We start from the raw sequence: 23,683 nt of genomic DNA on the forward strand, positions 1-23,683 counted from the left end.
AATATTTCAGACAAAAGAGTAAGTGTAAAGGCCCAGGGCAAGAGTTTCAAAGAGAGCAGACAAGTTCAAAGTAATTGATAGCCCATTGAATATCTTTAATTACTCAAGAGTTTTCACTTTTCTTTTAGATAAGGATTCTTAATGTTTGGCCAGGTCATCGTGGGCTTCAGCAGGGAAAAGGGAAACAACTGGAGTCGAATGTGAGAGTTTTCTGGATGTATGAGTCCAAGGAAAGAGTTTGCTGCATTCATCGGTCTCAAAGTTGGTTGGGTTCCTTCAAAAAATTAAGAATCACTGCCCTAAGATCTCACAGAGTCAGAAAGCAAATTGCAAAGGATATTCTATAATTTATACAATAAATAAATTGGTAAGTTAATAAGTTAACTTGGGCAGAGGAGGAGAGAGTGGCCTCTCTTGTTTACTCCCCAACCCACCCTTTAATTCCTGTTCTTCCTGCGTCCCCTTCCTTAAGGAATAGCTCAGTTCTCGCTATCGCCCTTCCTTGCTTTATTCTTCTCCAATGAATATGTGCATCATCCACAGCACTACATATGCAGAAGTGATGTATTTCACTGATTTCTGGCACACAGCAGGTACTCAGTCAATGTCAGCTAGTGCCAGAATTAATGAACACCGAGTGGTGTTCACAAACGAGTTTGTGCTGAGAGAATGAGAGAGAGCTTGATATTCAGATGTTTGAAGGTGACAGTGGTATCCCGCTGAGAACAAAGTTAAATCCTAGCCAATCACAGCCCTCCCTTCCTTCTGTGCCTTTTCTGGCTGAGTCACAGTGATCAAGTTTCTCAATCCCACTGAGCGACAAGGATTAGGACCTTGCTGGCACAAAGTGAGCGTTCTTTAAAGCTTGGCTCTCCTTTCTCACGGCTCTCCATTTGCTCCGACCTGCTTGTTCTCCCTTTCTTTCCGGGTCTAGGCAGCTGTTCTTAGTTTTCTCTTTTTAAAGTCTTGGGGAGCGCGCAGTTCTTGGCGGCAGGCAGGCGCTGACCCCGAGGCCCCAAGGTCAGGGGCAACTGGCCCGTGAGGTGAGCAGAGGTCCTGCATTTCCGGGGTTGAGGAGGTACAGGGCAAGGCTGATCCCTGGACTGCACGATCTGGTTTGTGGATGCAGGCAGGCAGGTCTCCCCGCGGTCTGTGCATCGCATCGGCTCATCCATTGCTCGTCTGCCCAAGGCCATGGCAAAGCTGCTGGTGCTCACTCTCGTGGGGCTGGGACTGAAACTCTTCAGGGATCCCCAGTCCTCTTACGAGTAAGTTAGGTTGTGGTGAGGGCTGCCGCCCCTGGCCTCCCCAACCTAGGCCGGCCCCAGGACAGCACCAACCCTTTCGCCGCCAAGTGGGGGAATCCAGGCTCTTAACAGAAAATCCGCAGGCACGTCCCGCAGGGGGTTCGTAAATATTTATCCAATTTTCGTTTGTCACCTGAAAACATCTCCTTGCTCGAAGTCTGAGAGATGGGGTAAGGAGACCGTTGGTGGTGTGAGTGGCCAAGCTTTTGGCATACAAGAATTAATTTTTCATGGAGATCCGTGTGCCTAGGCTGCAGATTCACTTCTCAACCTCTCTTCAGAATAGATAACGAGACTTGGGGAGGAAGAGTGGGAAGAGGCTGCTATTGTGTGAATTAGGGAAAGGAGCCTCCACAGTGGCTGCCTGGCCATGGCACCAACCTCCCCAATTTGAAGCCATAGGAAGAGAGACGGAAACCTGGCCATTGGAGCGCAGAAGTGGGAGCAAATCCCTCTGCGCTGGTTCCGTGAGCTCCAGTGGGGAGTTGGCATTTGACGTGTGGGGTTCTCCCTCCAGCTTAGCAATGTTCCTTCCATTGTGGGATCTTAGGAAAAATCCTTTACATTTCTAACATTGGCTACTTCAGTAAATAGAAAGCAACTAACACTGTGCCTGCGGCGCAGTAACTCTTCGATGAACGTTAGTGCCCTGCTTCTCTTTGAGTATTTTATATAGTGTTAGATACTATGTGAAGGGGAGGGAATTAAAAATGTACGAGTTCTCCTGGTAACATTTTACAGAGGTTCAAAGTCTAGAGTTCACCTAAGATTGAGCCAATAGTACCTTGTTATTTACTTTGAAGTAAAACATTACTAAATATCAAATTGAACATTCTGGATTTTTTTTTATTATTATATAACATAATGCACTAATTAGAAGCTTACATTCAGAATAGGTTTTTATAAACTATGTTTTTATTTTTCTTCTGACTGTTGGTTATTTTTCAGATCACAAATAGAAAAAAGTAAGAAAGAGTGATGTGGGGTTTTAAATCATGAGAAAATTACAGTTTGTAGATTTTTATTAATCACGATGCTATTTGCTGCCAAAGGAGAATGTATGTGTAATTTTGTACCACCATATGTGTGGGTTGTGATGTCATCCTAAGATGAAAAGAAATGAGGTGAGATGGAACCATCCAATCCCCTATCTGGGCTTTTTCTCCTTTGAATTATCCATTTCCATCTATACCTGGGTTTGTTCTGCCCATGCTCTCCCAGTTGTCCCATACAGAGATGTATTCCACAGGAGTACAGATCTGCCAGGAGGGAGAGAATTTACTCTAAGAATGGGAACTGTAGGCATCTTGTATATGTTTTTGTGTAAAAGTATAGTTTTGCCACCCCCCTCCAAAAAAGTTTCTCTCTCAATATGAGGTCTTAGCTTATTTTATTCAACATTACTCTTTTTCCAAATTTGTTCCTTGGAACACGAGTCTCAGAACCTGCTCCACAACAAAATGGGTTTCTCAGACAAATAAATTTGGGGAAGGTTGTCTATTTTAGCCTTCTAGAGATTGGCAATACACTCTGGTATATTGAAAGCTTTGAAAAATCTTTAAGTAAGAAAACATGATTTTTGCTTTGTTTAAGTCATCATTTCACAGACTTATTCGCCCATGACCTCCACTTCCTTTTTTGGTACCATCCATGAACATCTTGCCTAACTCTCTGGGATAGTTTGAGAAGGAATAATTCTATACCACTGACTCACACCAACACTTAGATTTCAACCTGAAGAAGTCAGATCCTAGCCTTGGGCAGAAGCGGAAGCTCATATACGGAAACAAAGAAATGGTCAAGGGCAAATGGTTTCTGGGCCCCAAGCCTGATTCTGATTTTCCTGAGAAGGACCAAAGCACACCATGGTCATAGCTGAATACAACGTCATTCTCTGCGAGTTCCTTTGTTGGCCTTGCCTGTGGTTTCCTGGTGTGGATAGGGTATCTACAGGAGATATTTTGCCATAAGGATGCTGCAGTGGGAAGACCTGGGGTCTGGTTCGTAAGTGAGAACTTACTGTTTTTACATTCAGCACCTGGATCCATCGAGCGGAGGGAGCCTCTGTCCTCCAACTTCTGGCTATAATCAAATGACTGAGAAGGGAAAAGGAAAGTGCCAGTAAGATGGACCTCTGGTTTTAGAATGGAAAGAGGGCTAGAAGAACAAGCATAGAAGCAATTCAGGGCTGAGAGGATTGGTAATTACGGTAATAGATGATGGCTGTAGAGGAAGGGAGGAAAATTGCACCCACCTTCCAAAAGGCCCTAAAATCTTGCTACTCAAAGGGCTATGGACCAGATGCATGAACATCACCTGGGAACTTTCTGGACTGGAAGAATCTTAGGTGATGACCCACACTATCGAATCAGAATTAGCATTATTTAACCTGCTCCCCAGGGGATTTGTATGCACTTCTCTAAAACTTTCACTCCTGCATCACACCTGTTAAAACCAGATCAAAAGATCCTGGAGGATCAGTAAAGTGCCTTTATTTCCATTTTCGAGAGAAAGTCCCTGAGTCCCAGAGAAAATCATGAATCCAGCTGATGGAGAGAAGGGCAGAGATTATGTCGAGAGGCCCATATCCGAGGCCTTCCTCATATCTGGATAGCTGGTACCCAGACTGGTGGCTCTCTACCCTGGTCATGCATCAGGATGCATTGTGGTGCTTAATAAAGCTAATTACTGGACCCTACTCTTAGACTTTTGGATCAGACCTTCTTAGAAGGTGGAATTGATAGCCACTGGCGTGGTAGTAGGAACAGGCTACATTTTTTTTTTTCCTGAATGAATGACAAGAGACCAATTGCCCCCAAATTCCTATCGTTTTGTGCCATGTTGGTAAGAATTTTAGCCAAAGTGTCCACTCCCCTCTTGTCTATCTTCCTCCTTCTGTTAGACTTAATTTTCAGTAGTGCAAGTTAAGAATTTCTCGGCCTGTCTATCTTAGCCAAATAAGACTTCCAGGGATTCTCAGATAATTGTTGCTGCTCACTGAGACTATGACGGTGTATTATATTGCATCATTAGTTATCAAAATAGTGTTTATTGTTTAAATCTCTAGGCTGTGCTAATGTTGTGGTCCATTTGTTTCAAATGCCTCATCTATAGCTTTGCTCTGCTCTGGCAGCCTGCTGGTGCTTCCTTCTTACATCTGTTCTTTTTTCCTTTGTCCTTCACTCAAGTGTTCCCCTTGATGCTGATGCACTCAGATTTAATAACTTGCTTTTGGGTGTATTTGTGTGAAATGCTTTTTTAAATGCTGGCCTTGGGTATGATTTTCTGAAGTCATAAATCCTTTTAAGCTCACCTGCATTTTTTCAACTAACACAGCCAGAAACAGATGCTCAGGCCAGGCTTTGGAGTCAGACTAGGCAGATGGGCAGGAGACTCATCTGTCAGCCACCCTAAAACATCAATTGAATAAATTGGAACCGCGTTGTTATTTAACCCAAACTTCCACATAGGACTCCTTACACAGCTGATGAAACAGTTTCTGCTCCTGCCAAAGTGTATAGAACCCTGGAGAAGACATTATGTATCTTCTTTGTGTATCTATCCATCTCTGCTAAATAAGTACTAAATATTGTGCCTGGTAAATCTACTTGCCTGCTAGAATTCCAGAGACCATTAACCCTGGGTTAAAACCCAAGCGAAGTGCAATTACGGAGAACTTTATTGGCAACTTACCTTTGCAACCTAATTATAATTTCTGACTAGTTTTTGTGTTTTATTCCTTTTTCTCCTCCAGAACACGACTTAATGCTTTTCGAGAAGTAAAGCCAGTAGAACTTCCTAACTGTAATTTCATTAAAGAAATAGGTAAGTGTGTAAAGGAGGAGATATCTCATTTGAACTTTCAGTATTATGTTGCTATTTATTTGATTAATACACCTGCTTAATTTTATTCAAAAATAAAACTATGAACCAGAAGAGTATTATTAAGTCAGTAGTTAATTTTAAATAAATTACTTGACTTTTGACTTCACTAACATATTGCCAAGGTGTTGATAGTTTTTGAGTTATGTTCTTGTTTGGTCAGCTTAGCAAAAACAATAGAACAATGTTTGATTTTTATAGTAATATAACTTCACAAGATGATAGAGGAGAGACAGAAGGAGAAAAAGGGAGTAAAGGGCAAATTTTGAAAACCCCTCACACATCTTTGCAATTACGCAAACCTTCTCCTCATGAATCTGTCTTTTAATATCGGCGAGGAAAATTTTCCCAGAAGCTCTCAGCAGATTTTTCTTTAGATCTCATTAGTCAGAGCTAGACAACGGGCTGGTGCCCTAGCTGCAAAGGAAGCTGGGAAAGTCATTATTGGGCCTCCATTGTGGGAGGCGGGCCTTGTCAGCGTGGATAATAGGGTGGGGGAATAGCAGGTGGTAGGCAACCAACAGATAGTATCACAGGACTCTAGTCCACATTTGATTTCAACCAACCAGCTTTGTTATTTGAGGACAACTTGTTTGAGATCCATACTTTTGTTATTTTGTTTGTTTGTTTGTTTAGAATTATTTATCTCAGTTGCCCTAAAGTTAGAAAGGCTAGACCAGATGACTTATTTAGTTAGCATCGATAAGCTTAGTTAGGTAGCTTATAGTGTAATTTTTTTCTAGAAGACAAATGTGATATTGTTATTAAGTATCACTGGATATTTGAAAAACAATCATCTCCACTAAGAGTATCAATACAAAAATCAAAAATCTCATTTGCCTCTAGACTGATTGAAATATTAAAAATTTACATGTACTTAAAGTATCACTAACTGGTGGTATTTAGCGATATTTATAATTAATAATAAATGCATCTCTGCATATGAAACATATTCCCATTTTAACTGAAGTTTTTAGAACTTAGTTACATTTCCAATATGGTTTCAGAGTTTGTTTGAATTGAAACTGTTAAGTATCAATATTCCTTGGTAGTTTATTCTGTCTTTAAAAAAAACCAGCAAGGTATTTTCAAATTATCATACCTTTTGTACATTTCGTGAATTTCCATGAACTTTATATAAGAGATTTCAGACTCTGAGGAAAAAGTTCTAGTCCATCAATTTAATACAAATATATTAAGTGTAAATTTTAATTGTACTTCATTATATTAATGTCTTAATTTTTATACAATCACATTATTTAATTGGAATAAATAAATGAAAAAATTAATTATTCTGAACCTATCAAAGAAAGCTAAATATGTAGCCCCAGTTTCAAGTTAGCAGTGATTAAGAAAAGGACTGCTAGCTTCCTGAAATAGTGTGAAACAGGCGGTGCTAACTCTTCTCTTTTCTGGCAGAAGATGGGTCTGAAGACTTGGAGATACTTCCTAATGGACTGGTTTTCATTAGTGCTGTAAGTGTTTCCTTTCACTAAAGCGTTTTCTAGAACCAATAGCTTAAGTTTTTTATTTAAGCCTTCTATATACAAATACTTAAGTTCAAATAAAATAAAGTCATATGGTTCAAAAAACAAACTGCATGTACCGGTGTTATAATTACCATCGTATGTATTCTCTGCATATTTATATTCTTCTATGTACATTGAACTCATCTTATCTTGTATTGTAGCAATTTGCGATCTCGATGGGTTAAAGAATGGCTTCCTGGAATTCAGCTGTCTATCCCTTGAAGCACTTAAGTAGTGTACTCAAATATTTGTTGAATTGAGTGTATGTTTATATATATATATCACCTCACATGTCATTTAGATTTTTACTTTTTTTTTTTTACACTTCTCAGAATAAGACCTTCAATTTAAAATTGCTGATAGGTCATTCCATAACTTCCAAACTTTGAAGAGAGAAGCTACCATGTTTGTGTAAACTCTCCTGCATGCAAACTCCTGTGGCAATAATATGGCTCCAAATAAAAGCAGTTGACAATCTAAGATAACAGAGTTGATAGGATCCTGTATACAAGTCATCCAGACATTGAAAACCCTTTGCTGTTGTAATTTATTTAGTCTTGTTTTCTCTTACGAAGATGGAGGACTAGCCATTCTCTACAACAATGTCTTGCAAACCTTTTTAAAGAAACAGAACACATATTTTAAGCAAAGTCTTATAAGGGACCCAAATGTCTAAAACAAATAAGAGCTGCGTTCTAATTGAAGGATAAAGAGTAGTTCCATGGCTCACTAGACTTCCTCCAAACTTCGGTGCCCGAGATGCTTTCAAGGAACCTGCTCGGGGACAGTCTAAAAACCATAACCAATGTTCTCTTTGTATTCCTTGCTTATATCATTGAAACCCATTAGTAAACGTGCCTCTGGTCTGTTTTTCCATTTTTGATCTTTCTCATGAGTTGGTAGACACATATGGCTTCGCTGCTGGTGCCTGTGCGTTGTGTTGAGATTGCTTGGTGGAGCATGTGGGGCTTCTAGAGCTCCCATGGGCCTACTGCACAAGCCAGTTAAGAGGCTTCCCATGTGGTCATGTGGCATGAAGTGGACAGAGTGAACCAGTGTCTAATCTACCACCTCCATCAGCATTCAAAGTATTTGTAATGTACCTATTTTTTTCTCCTTCATTATTTATAAGGGGTTAAAATATGCAGGACTTAAGAACTTTGATACCAATAAGCCTGGAAAAATACTGCTGGTGGACATGAATGAAGAAGATCTAACAGTGTTAGAATTGAGGATCATTGGAAATGCATTCAATTTGTCTTCTTTTAACCCTCATGGGATTAGCACATTCACAGATGAAGGTAACAATATTTAATGTTTATTAAAAACAAAACCAAATTAAAAAAAAACAAAGAAATGTTAATGTATGAATATTTCTTTATATCCAACTAAAGTATAACCATAAATCATGTTCTTATTCTGAATTTTAAACTTATCCCTATGTTAATTAAATATAATATTTTTATTATCTAAATGTTTAAGAATGTTAAAATATTTAACATTTGTAAAGCACCTAACTTTTTAAAAATACTACCAACATTCACATTATCTCTGTAATTACTGTAGTAATAATATTCAGCCTCAATATCATTGGTTTTCTCATTTTAAACCACTTTACAGATCCAGGCATTTACAGGAATAGATTTTTCTAACGTAAGGCATCTGCAACCTGTAGATCCACTAACTAAAGTCACCGTGGTGAGCTTTCTCTCAGTCCCATCACCTTCAACGGCTCCCTGTCCTCTGGTTCCTGTGTTTTGTCTTAAAACTGTTTCTCCACATTTTAATATGTTGCCCCCATCCCATATGCCTTCATCCCATTTCTTCCTGTCTTTTTGCAGTTATTTCCTTGGTCTCTACATTAATTGTTAACTCCAATTGCATACAAAAGCACATGGGGAGTTTTGAAAAACCTGATGCCCAGGCCACATTTCCAAAAGATTCAGTTGGTTTGAGGGGGACCTGGGTGACAATACTTGTTAAAAGTCCTTCGGGTGACAAAAATATAAGGATCATGTCTATACCCATGGCCTCATCAGACAATCTTTTCTTCAGTCCTTCTTCCAGAACATATCCATGCGGTGGCTACAACTGCTGCCTTGGAAGTCATCGCTAATGCCCTTATTAACAAATCTCTCTCTCTTCCAGCCCTTCTGCTTTTCTTCTTTCCTCCCCTTTTTTCTTGCCCTCGCCTCTCTTCTCCTCCACCCTTCTTCCCTCCCTCCCTCCCTTCCTCTCTTCTTTCCTTTTCTTCCTTCCTTCCTCCACCTCATTTTATTTTGTTGACCTCTTTCCCTTTTAAGTGAATTGCTCTTCCTCCCTGTTATTCCAATACACTTATCTATCCTAGTTCTGATCCTACTGTGGGTTTTCTCTCCTGCTCATTGTTTTGTCACATATTTCAAAAATCTCTGAGCATTCCACAAAGGACTAGTCTTTTGCTTCCCACTTTTTTCCTTCATTTCAGAAAGTTCAAACATGTCACAACGAGAACTGTGCCTATTTTCTAGAACACCCCCCGATGGTTTTTTTTTTTAAATCAGCTCTTCAGTTCTATTCCTTTAGGTTTCTAGATACTTCCATTGGGTTCTTCTCCTATAACTACTTTATACTCAAACTATCGAAAACTGATTTTCCATCCTTTTATTTTCTCTTCTACCCCACATAACTTCCCTTCTTTTATATATAATATAGGATATATTTTTCCTTTTCAATAATCTCTTTATGCATTTAGCAACATTACATTTTCTTTTAAAAATATTTTTAAGTGCAAAGAAATATATTGTTGGGTGCGTATATATTCTTTTACATGAAAATGGGGAAATACTACATAAATATTACAGAAAATAAGTTGCTTTTGGATTAAACACTACATCATAGACCCCTTTTTGTGACAGTGCATTTAGAACTACTTTTCAATGGTTGTCTAGGATTTGTCCATATGGGAGTACTATAATATAGTTTATCTGTTGATTCAGTCTATTTCCACCTTTATGCTTATTGCAAACAATGAATGCTAAAATAAACATTCTTGTACATATTTATCCTGTGAATATTTCCTTAGGACAAATTCCAGGAAGTAGACTCTGTTGTGTAAAACATGAATCTGGGTTTTAATCCTTGTTTATGCTTGATTTCTGACTCCCTCATTCCTCAACCATCATCAGGGGCTTTGGATATTTCATGTCAAATGCCTCTCATATCTCTTTCTGCCTTTCTTCCTGGTTTAGTCTCTTCTCTCCACATGCCTGGATTACTTGGGTAGCCTCAGGTCATGTTATTCCTTGACTCAAATCTCCCATGAGTAGAGCCTGGATCCTTACCCTTAAACCTAACAAGACTGACATGAGGTCTCTATCTCTATGGCTTCAGCACTCCACTCTTTCTGTCACTCACTCTACTCCACTACAACATCACTATTAAGTGAATGTGCCAAGAGAGCTCCTGCCTCAGGCCCTTTGCACACACTCTTCCCTTAGCCTGGAATGCTTTTTCACTAGGTATTCACATGGTTTGGTCTCCTATTTCATTTAGGTTTTTGCTTTAATATCAGAGAGAACTTCCTTGACTCCTGTGAAGAAAATTTTATTACTCTTTATACCTTTCTTTATTCTATTTTATTTTTTCCTTCGTATCACTTAACACTAACTAAAACAAATTAAATACTTGTTTGTTGAATGGAGAATCTCCTAGCTGGCTTCTCTGCTCAAATAGCTTCAGCTCAACCTATTTAACTTTGCATTGTTTTTCTTTAAACACCAATTTGGTCAAGCCCAAGGTTTCCAAAGACTAACTGCTTCTTAGGGAAAAGACTATAATCTAATTTCACTTGCTAACTCTGATCACACCTTCTTCACCACTTAGACTGGTCTCCTTCATGTCCCAAACTCACACTGACTCAAGAAATCTTCCCTTTGATACTCAGGTGGGGTTTTTTGTTGTTGTTGTTTTTTAATGGCGTTCATCATCATATACTTAGTAAATTATACCTGAGCACACCTTCTCATATTAGTGTTTCCCACCTCTTTTATCTCTTTTATCTCAACTCCACACCTCACTGATATCATTTGCAATCAACAAGCTCTTTAGAGTTTTAGTGTCAAGCACTGCTCATTCTTAAGTTGAGGATAGTTTTCCCCCTGTGGAGTCTGGAGTTTTTTGAGACCGTCACTGGTTCTTCCTTTAGCCATTTTTCTTTGGAGCAATCACAAATGCTTCTCTCTACAAAGAGATGAAAATATTCCATCTGCCTGATACACTAAGTACTAGTTGGAGGTGAGTTGAAATTACTTTTTGAAGACAGGGCTGACAGCTGAGAGCTCAGTTAATGTTTCAATTTTTGTTTTTAATCTCTTCTCAGATAATACTGTGTACTTGATGGTGGTGAACCATCCAGATTTGCAGTCCACCGTCGAGTTGTTTAAATTTCAAGAAGAAAAATCACTTTTGCACCTGAAAACCATCAGACACAAACTTCTGCCTAAGTACTGAGATATATCATGTTTCTATTTCTCTTTAATACTGGTGATCATTAATCCACTTTTAGTTTTTCCTTCTGACTGGGAGTGGGGGAGATAATGACTGTTCAACTCTCCTTGGTAATGACTGCAAACTGCTCCAAATGTTCTTCTGTAGTAACTTTTGAGGACTCAAGGTCTGCAGAGAAGACATTCTCTTTGGTCCTCATTTTCTAGGCTGGCTGGACGCTGCCTTAGAACTTGTGGCCTTTAAATGTCCTTTTGAGCCTTTACAAAGAAAAAAACCTCTGCTTTTTTTTTTTTCTGAAAACAGACATTATTTCAAACCCAAACCAGTTTCATAGATGAATTCCACATCTAGAACTTATTTATTTGTTACTAATTTATTTTTATTTTTCTATCAAAAGAAACAGAATCTTACACGTTTCTATGAATTAGAAACACATACATACCTAAGAGTAGGAACTGTGGCCCAGATCTTCTGCATCCCTAGGAAGAATTAAACGAAGGTTCACAGAACAGCTTTTGATGGGAGAGTGTACTTATACATTCATTCCACAAATATACTTTGGAAAGAGAATGAGGATACTGAGAATGTGACAAATGCCAAGATCTAAGTCAGGGAAAAGTGTATAGAATGGAGTAGCTGGGCTAATAATAGTAATAATAAACTTAATGAGCTTTAACTATAAGTTAGGTGCTGCAATAACCAATTTAAACAGATTATTTTATTAACTTTTAAAAAATATCATCTTAATTATGTTGTATTATTATACCATTTTGGATTAAAAAAAATTGAGGCCTGGAGTATTTCACTTACCCCAGATAACATTATCAGTAAATGGTACAGCTAGAATTTTAATTCATGTAGCTTGAGTCTGGAACTGGTGCTCTGAGCCACTATAAAATAGTAAAAACTTATTTTATTTGTTTCACTATCTAATCTTAGAAATCTCAGACTTGTCCAATTTCCTAGGGTTAATGTATTTTTTTTTCTGGGCCGATTGCAAAACTATTGGTCTTTGGCAATGTGGAACCAAACTGAAAGTAATCATATTAACTAAAATTCTGCTCTCTCAACCCAAGAATTAGCCATGTGTATTTTCTGCTTGTCTGTGATGGTTGTTTATATCGTTTCCAGCATTTATATTTGAATTACTAATCTATTATAGTTTAAGCATCTTATTATTAGTAACATAATGGTTATTATTGGTCATTTACTATGTGTCAGGCATGGTGCCAAGGTTTTTACATTCATTATTTCATTTTATTCTTACCCCAGCCTTTCAGAGTATAGAGAGAAAACTGAAGTTCAGAGTTTAGTGACATAATGTAGCCCCACAGACAATAGCAAGCAATGTCAGGATTCAAATGGAGTCCATCAGGTTTCCAAGCTATTACTCTAAACCATTCTGCTCTGCTCCTTTGTATGAAAAACAGGAAATGATTGTAAAGCACACTAATTTCAGAAATTTCCTTTTTAAAAAGAGAGGGGGGAAAAACCCCAGGTTGCAGTTTTATGCCTGGAGCCTGTGCAGACTAATCATAAATCCTGAGACCTTCTTTCTCATGTAGCTATAGTAGCTACCATTGATTGACGGTTTGGGCTGTGGCAGGGTCCCTGCAAAGCACACAACAGGCATTGTAATTTCCATTGCAACTCCACAAATTAAGATTCTGATCCTTAGTCTTATACTAAAGAGCTGTATGACTTTGGGAGAATCATTTAACCTTTCTTTACAGATGAGAAAACTGAGGCTTTGCACGCTTATCTAACTTGCCCAGGAGCCCAGAGCAGTGTCAGAGCTGATCTGCAGGCCATTATGCCCTCCACAATAGAGCAGAGATAATTCTCTCCTAGATAATGGCCCCAGGGAACTTCTGTCACCTCAATCAGCAAAGAATGACTCACTTATGTGTTCGCTGTTGTACCTATTAAAGCAGAAAAATAGACTCATATATCTTAGATTTTTCAATAACAGAGAGAGAATCAAAATCAAAAAGAAAAAAGCCGAAGCACCCTATTTCTGGGCGTTCTTGTTCATGGACAGTTTACTCAGTTTAGAATCATAAAACTTTAAGGCTGGAAGTGACTCTAAAGCTGAAAGATAGACCAGTTCATCTCATCTCCTTTTACAGATAAGGAAACGTGTGAAATGATTGGCTTTTTCATAAATCGGACAGCTAATAGTAGCAGAGCTTTAACTACAATACAAGTTGCAGGCATTTTTTCCACTACCTAATAATGCCTGGGGCTGTTCTATATGAGAGTAAGTGCTATGTGAGCATAAGTAAATTTTGCCTTGATAATGATTCCTGGCCTACTTTGATGCTACTGAATGTAGTATATCTGTGTGCATGTGCGTGCGTGTGCGTGCACTCACACACACACACAAACACACGTGTGTGTGCGCGCACACAAACCATAGCACTATTTTTAAGACACAGTTAATAGACTTTTATGTTATATTGCTATAATAACTGCTTAGGGTTTCTGAAAGTAATTATTGTCTTTGAAGATTGTATAGGTGGGACTGATTTCATATTAATTCTCTGCCATAAGAGTTAGGCTAGAGTGAAGGCTCCATCTCACATATTGATTTTAGGAATACATATTAATGAATGCCAAGACATAATCCTGGAATGCACAATATCTTCATCTTTATATAGCTGTATATATATATATATATATACATCATATATAACTGTATATATCATATATGTGTGTTTGAATTGCAGTTTGAATGATATTGTTGCTGTGGGACCTGAGCACTTTTATGCCACAAATGATCACTATTTTGTCAACCTCTACCTGAAATTCTGGGAAAGGTATCTGGGTTTAGCGTGGTCATATATTGTTTACTATAGCCCAAATGAAGTCAAAGTGGTGGCAGATGGATTCGATTTTGCTAATGGAATCAACCTTTCACCCGACGGCAAGTATGGAAACTTTTTAAAAATGTCACGCATTTTCCCAGATTCTCATTAGATATTTTTTAGAACATATTCCCTTCTAAATAATGTGGTATATTTTAACATATTATCCTAGTAAAAAAAAATTAGGAAAGATGTAAAATATCTTAATTTTTCAAGGGGTAAAATTTATCGAATTAGAATGTTCTATTTTGTGAAGACATATTTTTAAATTTCTATTTTTTGAGGGAAAAGTACATTTCAAGAGGGTGAATAAGCATTTAGTATTACTGAATAATACTGTGATAAGCATTTAATTACTAAATAGCTTTGCTTTGAGAGAAGATTTTTTTAGTGTATAATGAGATTTTTTGTATGTAGGTTTATATCAGTAGTGCTGGTTTATGACAAGATAAAAAGCTTGCACCAAAATATAAATCAAAGCACTGCTTTCTTCATCAAAAAGGTGTTACAATGGGGGAAAAAGTCAACTTAACTAAGTAATGTGCTTAGTGATGTAGTTGATTTACTTTACTATCTGGTGGTCACCCTGAAACAAATGATTGACAGACCAGCATTATTCTGGTGACCATACTTTGGTCAACATTGTTATATATACAAAATCTATGTCTTCATCCATCTATACCCTTCCTCATCTTTCATCACCACAGATTCCAGAGGGTTAGTAACATTTAGGGCAAGACACTTGGACAGCTTTCAATTATTCTTATCATCCCCAGTCTTCAAAAATAGAAGATAATCAAGGAGTCATTTCTCCTGACCGCAGGTCTTTATGATGGGCATGGCCTTGTACTTTGTGCAAAATACTAAATCCACAGGGTCAGGAAAGAAAGGAGGAAGGCATCACTTAGACCCAGGCTAAGCATCTTATATTCTCTCACACTTCCTCTGGCTTAAAACAAGGAGCTGATTGTTAAAAGAGCTTTCCTGCAGCCTGCTCAAGAGAACTCACTATCTTCTGAAATGCAGAACCTGGGGCTTGCCACTTTATTGACAAACTAAGAGAATCACTGTAATGCATTTTGCTCCTGGTTAGTAAAAGTTGATGTTAGGGCTAAGTTCCTTCCCTGCTGATCAGGGCCAGCTAGGTTCCTTAGAAATAACTTCATGATTAAAATTCCTTTGTGCACTGTAAACTCATTAGTTCTTTCAGAATTTTATGTTCTTTGGAAAATGAGATGGGTTCTATTTTTCAGTCTCTAAGCAAAGTTCTTCCCTAGAAAGAGTTATTACAACTTTACTGTCAACTTTTGAATCACATCACTTCAAGTGCTTTGATGTAGCTCTTTTTTCTTTGAAGGTACATCTATATAGCTGAGATGCTGAGTCATAAGATTAGAGTGTATGAAAAGCATGCTAATTGGACTTTAACTTTATTGAAGGTAAGACTGATTAACACTATAAGTTTACAGAGTGATAATTAGGTTCTAATTGATTTGTGAAATTAAAAGTGAGGAGAAAAGACTTGTCTAATTGGACTGGGTGAGAACCAATTTTTCACTCCTTTATGAAGAATCATCATCATCGTATGTGTTTGTTGTTCACTTATACTCAGCTGTGGAGTGGCAAGCAGCAGACCACACATCTCACCAAGAAACTTTGATTCTGCTCTAGTGAATTTTAAACTTGGCATTGTGTTCCTAGATTTCCCTTCCTCTCTTCCTTCCTTCGTTCCTTCCTTCCTTCCTCTCTTCCTTCATTCGTTCCGCCGTTCCTTCCTTCCTTCCTTCTTCCTTCTTCCCGCGCTCTTCCTTCCTTCATTTCCTCTCTTCCTTCGTTCCTTCGTTCGTTCCTTCCTTCCTTCCTTCCTTCCTTCCTTCCTTCCTTCCTTCCCTTCCTTCCTTCCTTCCCTTCCCCTTCCTTTTACTTCCTCTCTCCTTCTACCTTTCCTCTCTCCTTCTCTCCCTTCCTTCTTCCTTTCCCTGCTCATTTCTTTCCCCTCTCCCTCCCATGCTTCCTTTCTTCTCTCTCTCCCTCTCTTTCTCTTCCTCTCTTCCCCATTTTTCCCTCTGTGTTGATGGAACAGCCAAGAAATAGCCTCGACTTGTATTCAACATGACAATGCTCTCCACTGTTTATAAAGCCTAAGTCCTCATGACGGCCACTGTGTGCCCTGGCAGCCCATCATTTTATCTTGAGCCCTTGCCCCTCTACTCAGCCTCTCCTGCCTGCATATTCCTGGAATTTGTCTGGCACCACCCTGTGTCAGGATGGGGCACTGTTCCCTCTGCTCAGGCAATCTTTCACCAGATCTCCATGGCTGTCACTTCATATCCTTTCAGATTTTACTAAAATGTCACCTCAGCGAGGCCTCTCCTGGCTACCTAATCTACACTTGCAACTCTGCTCTCCCTGCCCCCACAGTTTTATTTTCCCTTTAGCGTTTATTACTAACATACTATATATTTTATTTATCTTCTCTATTGTCTGCCCCTCCCACTAGGGTGTAAACTTCACAAGAGTTTCCAAAACCTAGAAGGCACTCAACAAATACTTGAGAAATTAATATGATGAAGCTAGGTACGCTTCAGGGGTTCCTCTCCTACTCTTACCAATTCTGATCCGGATTGAAGGTTTGGGTCAAAATAAAAACACGAAAGAGAGGAAAGAGAAAGCAAGAGTGAGCTGAATCATGAAAGTAGCCCCCTGCTCAAAAAACAACAAGACATTGCCGTAACCGCCAACAGCATGAAATCCTTTCACCAGGCACTGGATGACTGTTCCCGTCAGCATATCCTAGGTACTGTCACCAGGGGCTTCACTCTGAGAAAATTACCTTGAAGCAACATCAAATGTAACATTACGTTTGACATTAAAAATCATTGGCAGAGACAGTTTGGTATTAGCCGAGGTAAAATGGAATTTCCACACTCATACTGGCTGAGAGTATAAAAACAAGCTATGGTGATAGCAATATATACTTCTGTAAATTGAAAGGTAAAGAATTTTGTAAGGACAGAACCCAATCCAAAATACATTCAAAACACAAATACTGAAGCGCTGCTCCTGCCAAGGTGAGATTGAGGATAAGGCTGATTTCAGGTTTGGCTCCCACTTTTGGCATCAGATCATGTCTCTCTCCTGACATAATAACTCAGTTTAGACTACCTCCATGACTGTAATGTTATTCCTCCTTTTGAAGAATCATATTAACTAAGTCAGTTAATTAATATCTGGAGTGCCAAGAAATGTGATGAACTCAGACGGACCTTAAAATTTTCGATGAGATGTGTAGGGGTTTATGTTCTGTCAAAGTATGGTCTATACATACGATGGAATATCATTCAGCCTTAAAAAGGGATGAAGTACTAATAATGCTACAACACAGATAAGCCTCTTTGAAGACATTACACTAAGTGAAATAAGCTAGGCACAACGGGACAAATATCATAGCATTCCACATATATGAGGTACATAGAATAGGCAAATCCACAGACAGAAAGTGGAACAGAGGTTACCAGGGGCTGGGGGAGGGAGGAATGGGGAGCTATTGGGCAGAGTTTCTGTTTGAGATGACCAAAGGTTCTGGAAATGGATAGTGCTGATGTTTTTTTAACATTGCGAATGTACTTAGTGCCACTGAATTGTACACTTAAAATTGGTTAAATTGACAAATTTCATATTATGTGTATTTTATCACAATAAGAATAATATATTCCACTTTAGAAAAAATCCAAGGCGGCCAATGAATTAGTCCCACTTCAGTGAGTTTCAGTTCTCTAAAACTTGAGATATTTATTAACAGAGTTTTTCCCAAAGAGAATAATTTATAAAGTCGCCTTGACCAAGAACGTAAAATTTTCCAGTAGGCTTTGTGGAAGTGTGAAACGTGGCATGTGTGTGCACTGCGGTGAGTTGGAATTGCTAGGAATTACAGATTTGCATGGCAAGAGCCCAGCCCAGGCTCCCGGCTGAGCCATCAGCATTTCCTTGGCAGGAACCGGGTCTGCTGCTTACTGCGTTCCCTCCAGCTGCTGTGCTCCTTGCAGAGCACATGGTAGGAGCTCAGGAGTTGCATAGTGAACGAATGGGACCCCGGGCTTCTGTGTCCTTATCTCACTCTCACCCCAACTGTCATCTCTGCCGGATCTCACCTGCCAGAGAATTCACCAGTTGGCTATTATCTCTTCCAGCGATAATAGTAGAGCCCCAAAACAAACATTTCCCTCACCTAAAGAAATTATCGTATCAGAGTAGAACGTCTGACACTGTCATAGATGCGGGCTTGGTGGGTAGAGAAGGCCTGGAGCTGATTTTGAACAGAGCGTGCTTGGCCAGCCACTTTCTTTGGCCAGCCTTGCCTGTTTCCAGGGTAAGAAGGACTGATAGCTCCTCACAAAGATGAAAAGGAGGCTCTGTCACAGTGCTTGAGCCGTCTAGTCCCTTCATGGATGTTGGGGATGGCTCTCATTTTGAGTAGGAAGCATATGGCAGCATTGGCTCCCTACAGTTCCCTACCCATGTTCTGGCCTTTGCAATGAGTCACAGTTAGTTATTACAGGGTCTCTAGGCGCCAAGGTATGCTGGCCTCTGTTTGAGGTACATGGTAGACACTGCTTCTCCAACTGAGAGTGAGAAGTAAGCAAATAGATGTGATTTCTCTCCAGTAGAGAGCACCCAAGGTGATGAATGGTGGAATTAAGAATCCTTGGTATTATTTATGATCCTGGTACAAAGCCTCGACAGCAATTCGTGCAGTCATCACATGCTTGCAACTTATATTTAGAAAATAAACAGCAGAAGAACAGGGAATCGAATAACATCAGGAAACTAAAGAAGAAACTTCTTCCCAATCCAAGGCAAAAATTAGACCCTGGGTGATCATTTGTCCTCTGGCTGCATAGCCTATGATTAGCCACTAAAGAAGAGCCTGTTCTCATCAGAAATGAATCTATCTACATTTCCTGGTTGTTTTCTGAATGCTTATAAAAATATCATTTGCACGTGTCATTTTGAAAACCAACTATTTTATGCTGCACTTAAAACTTTTTTTTCCTTCAGTTTTAGGTGCATGCACAGATATTAATTCAAATGATTTCATGTAACTTTTAATAGTCTTTTTTTGGCTTTCTGTATCTTCTCCTTCCCTCCTCTGTTGTGGAAACTGAAAAAATACCCACATGGGTGGAAAGCTAGAGGAATTCCCTGAGTGCTACCAAAATGGGCAGAATTGTTGTGTCTCTGGAACCAGCAGTGTGGTCACCGGGACAAGACAATAGTTTTGTCTGACATATTGGTCTACCATCTCTCAATTTGTTTTTTAACTTTCTGTCTTTTCTTCTTGTTTTTAATTTGGAAGTCCATTGTCTTAAATACACTGGTGGATAACATATCCGTGGATCCTGTGACAGGGGACCTTTGGGTTGCATGCCATCCCGATGGCATGAAAATCTTCCACTATGATGCAAAGAAGCCTCTTCCATCAGAGGTTAGTTTGAAAAATGAATCAGATCAGAGACTTTATTGCCAGATGTTTTTCAGTTGAAGACTTAAATCTCAATTATATGGGCAAATAAAATGTGGGGCATGGATAGATGATCCAAATGATCAGATATAAAAAAGAATTTGAATTTGGGAGGCATTTGAGCCAGTTTGGGCAGGAGATAGATGGTACATTTAAATTGAGAAGATTTCATAAGGACACTATATACAAAGGTGCGGGCAGAATGTTGGGAAATCAACAGGGGATAACGCGGTAACCCAGGGCTGGCAAGGGGTCAGGAAATGGTTACCAGAAGCCAGAACAAGAAGAGCTGTGTGTGGAGAAGGGTCTTCTGAGAGAAAGCTGGCCTCTGATTGAGGGATGTAGCCAACCATCAGGGAACCACAGGGAGGATGCTTGAAGAATAAGTAACTAGCCTCCCCATCAGTCCTCCCAAACCCCACTGCTGCTTGGTCACCCTAACCGGGAGCTGGAGAGCAAGGGGGCTCTCAAAGTCAGCCTTTGTGCACACTTGGGCAGAGTAGAGAGTGGACCTGGGAGGCTGGGTGAGGATAACCAGCACTAGACTACTGGGCTCCATGTCTTTACAGATTGGATTTCTCTAACTTGGGAATTATAATAGTTTAAAAAATATAATGCATACCACATTCCTATGGTCTCATCATTTGTTTGTCACTTGCCTTCCTATTCAGCTCTCCCTTCCTGTGTCTCAGTATATGTAAAAGTTAATGCAGTGGACCAGTCATGAAGCACAAATGGCCATCCCCTAATCTTCTTATAGGAAGATAAATCACTTGCTGGAATTATTCTGGATTAAAAGACCTTTTCTTCCATCTTAGCTATAGTACCCGAAGACCCTATGTGTGTCTACAGTCTTCACTCATTGAACTATTTTAGCAGTGCAAATAAGAATTCGAAACTCACTTTGACGAGGCATTCGAACTTTTGCTATGATTTACCTGGGGTTTCCTCTTTTGAGTTTTCAGTATGTATTAATTATGCTCATTATTTACATCTAATATGTGATATTTTTGATATAGTCTACTGCTATGTATTCTTTTTAAGGCTTAGTTTTCAGTCTCACACACCCTGGCCCCAAAACAGAAAAAAAATATTTTATATTCCTAAAAAAAGAACCACCAAATGTGTATTTCCAATTACATCATGGCATTTCATATCTTTAATTTTAGGATAATTGTGATTATGGTGAATGGCAATCTTTCGTGGCTTTTGCTAGTTCTTAGCTGTTAGGAATGCTATATGGTATGTTTAATAGAATTGAAGAAATGTAGTCCATGGTGTGTTCACTGTTTGGAACCCAGAATAATGTTAGATTCTAATTTGTTTTTGCTTGTTTAGCTCACTTGGTGAATGTGAGTCATTTGCTATAGCATGGACTTGGTTGGCTGTTCTGGAAAAAATATTGTGATGATGGATCTGGTAAAGAATAGCAAAAAGTCCATTATCTAATGCACCGCTCTATGGAAGAGTGATTTAGTTTTATTAAAAGAGGTTCATTTACTTAAGATTCACCATCAACTATTTCCCGTTAAGAAACTGCTACATTTTAAAGCTATGACAATTTTCAAAACATCTGTCTTCGGTGCCAGTTGTTTTAAAAAGTTCATTTTAAATGCTCCCACTAACCCTTTAATATCCAGGCACTGGCCTTCCTAGTCTGCAATATTTGGTGTTTTCATGTGTAGGTATCCTTTCTTTAAGTCATTATATTTTATTCTAAAGCTTAAGAAGAATAGAAAGTTAAAGTTAAAAGGGAACTTAATCTAGTCTCACTCATCTCGTTCTACAGATGAGAAACAAATGGTAAATAGAAGCTCCGAACCATGACCCTGGATTCCACACTTACAGTGTGCTCTTTATAGTAGGATGAATCACGTGAAATTGCCATTTTATCAGCCAAAATAGTTAAATATTGGCTATTAGCCAGCCTAACATACTACTACACTGTTGTTAATGATACAATCGTATTTCTGCTCAACTAAATGATGAAAACTGAAATTATAAAATTTTATATACTAAGAGTTGGAACCATAAGTTCAGCAGAATGGTTGAGTGTGGTACAGAGATAAGTTCTTTTTGAGGCCATACTTTTCTTTTGATTGACACATTTAAAAACAAGAATTAAACATAAACATCCAAATTCTTAGTTTATCTGAAAATACATGAAAACTATCTTGAATTTCACCATGGAAATAAATTGACTATTACTGAGTAACAGCCCCCCACCCCCCGCCATAGTCCCTACTGCTCTCTAATCTCCCACCCAGACTGTGCTACTCATTTATATTTCTTGCCTCACCTCTGTAGGCCTATGTGTCACCACCACTGCTTAAGATCCCCTGATCAAAACCTGTCATTACGCCAGTGAGGAAACAGGTGTCTTATAGTCATTTTGGAACAAAACGCGATTTACCTGAAGGTTGCTTCTTATGGAGAAATGACTGCACGTTTAAAGTTATATTTTAAATGACTTAAAAAAAAAATATTAACCTAATGTTATTTCTTTGATAGGTGCTCCGAATCGAGAATATTTTAACAGAAGAACCCAAAGTCACACTGGTTTATGCAGAAAATGGTACAGTGTTGCAAGGAAGTACAGTTGCCTCTCAGTACAAAGGGAAATTGCTGATTGGCACTGTGTTCCATAAAGCTCTTTATTGTAAACTCTAACAGGCCAATTTGCACCCATGCCATGGTGAGCCCATCACTTAACTGCTTGCCACACTGAATGGGTCACAGTGATCTCATCTGAACAATGAACGCTGACCTTAAATTAGCACATCATGAGGGATGAAAGCGCTGTTTAACTGGGAACAGATACAATATGTAAATCTTTTTCGAGAGGAAGATATCAAATCAGTCTTGGAATACTTGAAAACCTAATTTGCCAATAAAGTCCTTTCTGATGAAATGAATGAAATTGTCATGTCACTTGTCAGGTATTAAGTAATGTAACAGTATATGACCCCAAAAGTACTTTCCCTGAAACGTGTTCCCTGAGCACATGTGAGCTTATGGTTGCCTTGCCTTGTCTTGTTCAGAAAACAAGAGAGCAGGATGACCTCACGAGTCATCAGAACTCCAGTACTCACTCAGACTCCAATTCATGTGCCCGGAAAATAGAGTGCACAACTTTAGGCACTGCTCCTTAAGCGAAGCCATTAGACATACGCATAGTCAGACTTCATGTTTCCCCTTCTATATATGACTTTCTCGGTAAATATAAACTTAATACCCCAACTCTCCTTTTACTCTTGCTTATTCAGTTCTCCTCTAGCAAATGACGTGTACAAACATCTTAAAATCCTTGAGAATGTTGTCACACCTGAAAATTATGTGTCTGTTACCTCAGCACAAATTGTGTGTTCCTTTGACCTGGTAAAAGGAAGAAGTTTGTTCACTTAAGTGATTGGATAGAAAATGATGCCCAAAACTGATTCCAGTAAAGCCAAGTGCCTCCAAAGACAACATTGCTGTAGAGGTGATGGTGGTGGTGGTTCTTTTTCTATTCTAACTAGCTGTGGAGGCTAAGAAGATAATGATAGAAAAGTAAACAAAAAATAGAAGAAGTCAACAATCTTTGGCTATCTTCTGAGGGATGTGAGTCAGAAAAAAAAAAAGATGACTTTACCATTTTCTTATAAAAGCCATATGAAAAGGTTACCTATCTTCATTTAACATCCCTCATTTGCTATATTCGAGTCTTGTGAACATTTAAGGTTTTAGAAATAAAACTATTGAAGGGAATCCCATACTCTGCCATGGCCTCCTAGCTTGCTGCACACTGTGTGAGGTCCACTGCTGAATGGATTTGTCTCAGAGTTTTTCCTGGCTGATAAGTATCAGAAACTATGGTTGTGAAGCTGCAATGGGAACGGAAAGATGGGCGAGGAAGCTTAGCTGCTCGTGGAATCTTTGATCTTTTAACCTTATGCCCAGTTCCACAATTGTGCTTCCAACTGTAATTCTAGCTGCCAATTTACACTTTACAAGGGCTAAAATTTATTTTTAGTTTCATTTCCATGGAAAATGTGCACTTTGCTCTTGATTGATAGATATATTTTGACAGTTAATACAGGCTTACCCAGT

The 23,683-nt window shown here is 38.9% G+C and overlaps 1 protein-coding gene across 2 annotated transcripts; it reads left to right on the forward strand.

Moving 5' to 3' along the window:
* The first annotated feature begins 875 nt into the window (after window positions 1-875).
* PON1 (paraoxonase 1) lies at window positions 876-22,505 on the forward strand. 2 transcript variants are annotated; one of them, XM_039878054.1, is made up of 9 exons: window positions 876-1,268; window positions 5,062-5,132; window positions 6,612-6,664; window positions 7,851-8,019; window positions 11,079-11,202; window positions 13,936-14,136; window positions 15,431-15,512; window positions 19,430-19,558; window positions 22,106-22,505. In XM_039878054.1, exons 1-9 carry the CDS (start codon window positions 1,195-1,197, stop codon window positions 22,262-22,264), a joined length of 1,062 nt encoding a protein of 353 aa, XP_039733988.1. In that variant the 5' UTR covers window positions 876-1,194; the 3' UTR covers window positions 22,265-22,505. The 2 variants fall into 2 exon arrangements, with proteins under 2 accessions (XP_039733988.1, XP_039733987.1); XM_039878053.1 differs by having other exon boundaries at window positions 879-1,268; window positions 6,609-6,664.
* Window positions 22,506-23,683: the final 1,178 nt, after the last annotated feature.

The sequence above is a fragment of the Pteropus medius genome, unplaced genomic scaffold (genome assembly GCF_902729225.1).
Source record: "Pteropus medius unplaced genomic scaffold, Ma_sr-lr_union100, whole genome shotgun sequence".
Taxonomy (NCBI): domain Eukaryota; kingdom Metazoa; phylum Chordata; class Mammalia; order Chiroptera; family Pteropodidae; genus Pteropus; species Pteropus medius.